This window comes from Nicotiana sylvestris, chromosome 11 (assembly GCF_000393655.2).
Source record: "Nicotiana sylvestris chromosome 11, ASM39365v2, whole genome shotgun sequence".
NCBI lineage: Eukaryota > Viridiplantae > Streptophyta > Magnoliopsida > Solanales > Solanaceae > Nicotiana > Nicotiana sylvestris.
The window spans coordinates 2,373,657-2,379,958 of NC_091067.1; the positions used below are offsets into that span (position 1 = coordinate 2,373,657).

The 6,302-nt window shown below is 35.2% G+C and overlaps 1 protein-coding gene across 3 annotated transcripts; it reads right to left on the minus strand.

Moving 5' to 3' along the window:
• Nucleotides 1-1,305: 1,305 nt before the first annotated feature.
• LOC138882374 (uncharacterized) lies at nt 1,306-5,946 on the minus strand. Of its 3 annotated transcripts, XM_070163073.1 has the most exons (8): nt 5,838-5,946; nt 4,880-4,918; nt 4,456-4,632; nt 4,167-4,249; nt 3,260-3,415; nt 2,325-2,435; nt 1,911-1,977; nt 1,306-1,830 (listed from the first exon to the last, which is right to left on the minus strand). In XM_070163073.1, exons 3-8 carry the CDS (start codon nt 4,571-4,573, stop codon nt 1,550-1,552), a joined length of 816 nt encoding a protein of 271 aa, XP_070019174.1. In that variant the 5' UTR covers nt 4,574-4,632; nt 4,880-4,918; nt 5,838-5,946; the 3' UTR covers nt 1,306-1,549. The 3 variants fall into 3 exon arrangements, with proteins under 3 accessions (XP_070019174.1, XP_070019173.1, XP_070019176.1); XM_070163072.1 differs by lacking the exon at nt 4,880-4,918; XM_070163075.1 differs by lacking the exons at nt 4,880-4,918; nt 5,838-5,946 and adding an exon at nt 5,260-5,360.
• Nucleotides 5,947-6,302: the final 356 nt, after the last annotated feature.

Sequence of the window (6,302 nt, forward strand, 5' to 3'; positions counted from 1 at the left end):
AACAGACCCCAAAGAACTAGGGTTTTCGGAATCAGTAGAGTTTAGAGGCGATAAGCAAGTGAAACAAATAAACAGTCTCAGAATCTCAAATAAAACCCCAAAAAATAAGGTTTTCAATACTAATCTGGTGTAAACGAAGTAAATCAAACAGATAGACTCGGAAACTCAAACAAATCTCCAAAAATTAGGTTTTCAACACCAGTCAAACTTAGAGATGATAAGCAGATGAATCGAACAAAACATTACAAACAGACTCAGAAACCCTAGTTTGAAATCAAAAGTTTTGGAAAAGAAAATTTGGGGAAAACGCATAAAACATCAAATATGGCACAGATCAAGCACAGATCTAAACAAATAAACGAAAAAGAACCTCGAATAGGCTAGGGTTTCTGAGAACCCTAGAAATGAGAAAGGCTTGGAAGAAACAAGATCAGATCTGGAGTCGATAAGGTCGGAATCATGCTCAGGAGGCTAAGACACGCCGGAGATGGCTGAAAACCTCGAATCGACGAAGGTCTGGACAAAGGCCCTTGAAGTCTGGCCTTGAAACTTCAGGTATCAAGCACGTGAGAGTAGTATAGGGTGAGTATAGGTCGTCCATGGTCAGAACAGCCATGGATTCCGGTGGATTTGGGGTTGGAGGTGGCAGAGAGCGATTAGGGTTTCAAGAGAGCTCGAGAGCGTTTGAGAGAAGAGAGGAGTTAGAGGCGGCGCTTCTGAAAGAATGGGGTAAGGTTTAGGGGTCGTTCGGAATTAAAAAGGAAAGAAGAGATCTGGGTCGTTGATCAAAAATTATCAACGACTCAGATATTTTTTTTTAAAAAAACGGGCGGGTTTGGGCAATTGGATCAGGTAATTGGGTTGAAATTGATTTGGGGGTTGGGATTGGGTTGAATTGGGATGCAAATTGGGCTGTAATTGAAATGTAATTGGGGCTAAATTTTAAATAGCCATTTTCCCATTTTATTTTATAAAAAATAGTAAAAGGTTTTTTTTGAAACCAATTGAAGGTACTAAATTAATAAATAATATACAAATATTAAATTAAAAACGCTGGAAGTAATTTTATAATTATAAAATGTTGTAAATCATAAAATAGGCTATAATTGCAATTACATACAATTTAGCTTTAAAAATGCCAAATAAATTTGTAAAATATGCAAAAATTACCTTAATTATATTTTGGTGTAAATATGAGGATAAAATAAGTTATTCACCAAAATTGATGATTTTGGGAATAATTATGGATTTCGTACTGCTAAAATAGACAATAAATTGATTTTAAAAAATCTTTAAGAGTTGGAAAAAATACCAAAACTCTTGGGGCATGCTTATATATGCATGTACATGCTATTTTGAAAGCATTTTGTATAGAAATACATAGGGAAAAATTGGGTATCAACATTGACCTAAGCTGCTATTACCAGGGATGTAAGAGAGAGAACATTTGAAAAAGAAATCCAACAAGAGGCACATCATTTCATCCCAAACTGATTTTTATGGAACTATAAAGCTTTCTAGTGAAGCTGAACCACCAACATAACTGTGGTCAAGCAGCAGCAGCACCTGGTCCATTGCTCTTAGCTCTGCCTTTGCGGTCCCAGATCGGAGTAGTCTCAATGAGCTTATGAGGAACTAGACGCCTTTCGCGTTTGGTCAGCTTCTTGAAGTTGTGTACTCTCAACTTAGCTATCTCGGCCTCCTCCTCAGGAGTTATCTCCCTAACTACAACAGTCAGTCTACATTCTGGCCTCACTTTTATTCCGCACTTTCCTTTTGCATGGTAGGACACCCTTTTTTTGAAAAGTCCTTTCCCAACAAAAGCTTCAGCTGCACCAAATATGAAAGAATGAATCAGTCCAAGATTAGAAGTAAGAGGAGAGCATAGATAGTCAGTTTGCCTTTTTTACCAACAAGAAGACGATCTGGATCAAATCCATAATTGTGGGTTGCATTTGCCCGAGCTGAATGTATAACCTACAAAAAATGAAAGGTTCCCATTACATCACACCTGAACTGTAAATAATCTTTTGACTTCAGGAGCCATGTTTGGCAATAGTCCTACAACTTTAAGGTTGGTCTAATGTGGTGTTCGGGAGTCGCACTACAATGGAGGTTACTATGCAACAGAATTCTTTATCGCAGTATAAGTCTGGTAGCCACATTAGAGAATGCTCTTAATAAAGAAGGAAACGTTAAGGCCGAGACTAAATTTTGAATTAGAGCCTGCTTATAAACTATAGTTGCGTGATTCATAAAGGAAACAATTTCCTTTCCTTTGATCTTTTTTCGTGCAACCACAAGATGCTTGTCAGAAGTCTCACCTGATAGACAGTTTTGGAAGCTCGTTTTACAGTCACTTGCAACTGCAGTAATGCATCTTCAACACGCATCCCACGAACTAATGCTGCAACCAAATTGATCTTCTTTGGGCTCTGAAAGGGACATGTGTCATAGAAATCAAAGGAGGGCATGGTAAGATTCCTCACTCTTTTTTGGGTAGGAAAGAGATTTTTGACAGAACGAAGGAGTAAAAGAAAGAGAATTGAAACTCGTCAAGTAAAAAAGAAACAAGAAAGGAGATTAAGCAATACTTTAAAAACGGGGATCGATGAAACAATCAGGTCCCAATAATACCTGTTCTTTGTTGGAGCAAAGTATTCTTTCACTAAGTTATAAATTGCATCAGAACAGTACCTAAGACAGGTCCCAATCGTCACATGCATTCCAATGGGACAAAAGTCTGCTTACACAAACAGCATGAAACAAAAGAGATGTATTCATATAAAGTCCCTATTTTTCAATATTATCTCATATTTGCATTTTTAATCACACTGTCCTCCCCAATACCAAAAATATTGAATCAAGAACCAGTCAGAACAAGTGGTAAGACATTCTAAAATCCTAACATTCTTCTTTGTGCTCATATACTGCAGGATTTAAAGTAGCATTCCCTGTCATGTTGCTAAATCAGCAGGCTTTGCCTCCTAATTTACATAAAAGCTTGAGCAATATTCTAAAAGACTTTATCAAGTACCAGTCTAAAACATAGAGGCCGGCAGATTTAATATGTAATCAAGTAACTGGGAGATTACTTTCCAAAAAGAAAAGGAAGTTTACCAGGAGATTAGTTAATAAGAATGACAAGACTCTCTGTAACCACAATTACTCACCATATCGTAACTCATCATGCAAATTCTGCTAATGTGTGAGGTAAATTAGATATTCACCATATCTAAAAGGCTGTGACATTTCATACCTGTTTTATCCCCTTCAAAACTGCTTGAACTGTTGAAGGTTTAGAAGTTGCTTTCTCAGCTTCTTTATTTCCAGTATTTGATGTTAGAAGCGGTGTTAATGGGGAAGAAATTGGTGTGGTTGAGTCTGCAAGTAAGGTCCTTGAACTAGAGAGCCCCTAATCAGGAAAAAAATAGGAAAAGAAGGAAAAAAGCAACATTTAGAACTATGAAACAGTTTAACTAATTTGAATTTTATTTAATAGGAAAAATGTTCTACAAATACAGCATGCAGAGAAGCAGTGAATATATTGTAATTCAAGATAACAAAGAGTCACAAACTGTAGCCATCTAAACTTGCATATTTGAAGTGAAGGATAGCTGTCAAACTGGCTACACATTCTTGGAAATGGCTTTTGTAAGAAAACCTAAAAAATGATGAAATGGTGATTTTAATTCCTAATAGAAAACCTGTAATATAAGTATCGTCATGTATATTACAGGAATTTTATGTACAGATGGGTTTATAAATATACCAATTGGGAAATAGTTGATTGCACGACCATAGAGGATTAGAAAACGAGTTTATATAGAACTAAAACATGATATATAAATAGACAGAACCTGTGAAGGTGCTATATTTTAAATAAACAGGCTCACTCAGTTACTGCTTAAGCAAGCACCTGTAACACTTTTTTTTGATAAGGTAAAGTTTACAAGCACCTGTAACACTACAAATAGAATGTTTTGTAAAATAGATAGTATGCAATATGATATGTTGTTTCGACTATGAGAAATCAAAACAACAAAAGTTTATTAAAGAAAAACAAAAAAAGGTGGGATAAAGATTCACGGCCACAAGGCCACCCCACCTCAATTCACTATACAAGGCCACATACGTATATGAAATAAATGATATTGTAACATTACCAAATGCTGTAGATACTGATATAACGGCCTTGAGATGCCAGATGAAACTGTATTCCGCAAGCTTGGTAAGTAAGGTGTCTCACCTAGAAATTACATGTTGCTCAACCATCAAAAGTTGATATATGACTTGAGAAATAAAAAAGGAAAAGCAACTGAAGGAAGACAGGGAACACAACCCTGAACCCTAACTTGGGTTGCTTCTATTGACAGGTCGCATTAACTATTCACTGTCATCCTGAGATGTCAGCAAAATCAATTCATCAAGCGTAAACAGAAAAACAACCATTACCAAGTACTAGAGATGACTTTGAGTGATAATATGAATTTAAAAGAACAGTTCGACTTTGTTGACATCTCTTCCCAGCTTGATGAAGCATGCACTGAAGATGCCGTTGCCAGCCCACCATTTTTTCAGCTTACAAAAGGTCTCTCAATCAACAAGTCCAGCTACACTATATCAGTTCATCTATGAAGAGAAAAGCACAATAAATTTCACACTAGTATGATGAGATAATGAACCACACTATGCACATAGCAGGACAATGTTCAGTCACAAAACATCAGATCATTCAAATTAAATACACAATCTGGAATCAATTCCTTTGTTAATAGGAGCTACTATTTCTTTGGCCTTCATTGGTCTCCATAGAAAGATATGAACCAACTGAAGTAACAAAAAGATAGCACTTCATCAATGAGTTTTGAGTAATCACATATGTTTGTTTGGAAGGATTTTTCACCAAGCACATGTTCTGCAATTTAAACATGTTTACTAAAAGTTAGAGTTAGCTTACACTTAAGAATAATTTAAATTCAGAGTCGAACGTAACAATTGGTGAAAGATTTCTATATAGGCAAAGTTATAATTTCACTTTCTTTTTATAAGCACTTCACTAAATAATCTAACTTAGGATGAAGGGGAAACAAGAGAAACATTTCAGATTGCAGCACTATAGAACTACTTTTATGCGCAGCACTCATTTATCTGGAATTGGGACCAGCTATACAACAACAACAACAATAACAAAAAAGAAAACCATTGTAATCCCATAAATGGGGTCTTGGGGTTAGTTGCACGCAGACCTTACCCTACCTTATAAAGATAGAGAGGCTGTTTCGAATAGACCCTCGGCTCAACTGGGACCAGCTATGCTTCGTGGAATTCAGTTCTCACGTAAATGAGAAATTTTCTATTCAGCTGCTATTATATGGGAAATAAAGTAAATTAAAATTATTTCTTATCCCCTCCTAACATTTCTTCTCTTCCAAAGCCTTATAAACCTAAAACCCTCAAAATTGTAAGAGCAACGCCTTTTGAATGCAACTGATTTCTGTATATGCAAATGTGAGCAACAATATATTTCTCAAGTGCAAAATTAGCTCAAATAAAATCACATGACTAACTAGTAGTAGTACACACACGTTTTCAATCTCAAATTGTGACTTTAACATTGAATAAACCCCACAAGATCTAATAGGCATTTTATCAAACAGGTTTCATACAATAGAAACTCAACTAAAACCACCTCAATTACCACTCAAATCAACTATTTGAATAATCAAGTCACCCAATGAAGAGGGGTGCGGGGAAGGAAAATAGTAATGCATATTAACTGGTAAAAGTTTACAGAGAAAGACAAAATTTGGAGTCGAAAGTTTTTTGAAACTTACATGAATCCGCCACAGAAAAAAGATGATGGAAGCTGACAAGAACCCAAGCAAGTTCTGGCCGAAAAAACTTGTTAACTCTATATACTTAAGGGGTCGTTTGGTAGAATGCATAACAATAATGCTGAATGTGGTGTATTAGTAATGTTGGTATAGTTATGCTTACATTAGTTATGATGGTATTAGTTATGGTGACATATTTCTTGTCCATTGTTTGGTTTGATGTATTAAAGTATTGTACAATTTCTAAAAGAATTGTTTGTTTACAAAAATACCCTCAAAATCAGTCCATCACTCCAACTTTTTAAAAGAAACATATGTTGAGAAATATTTTTATATGAAAAAATTTTAAAAAATTATTTGATTTGTCTACCTATATTGTAAAATAAAACTAAATATTTATTTATAAAAAAGGAAATATGCTAAGTATTTATTTATTTACTAGGGATATTTTCTCACTATTTGGAT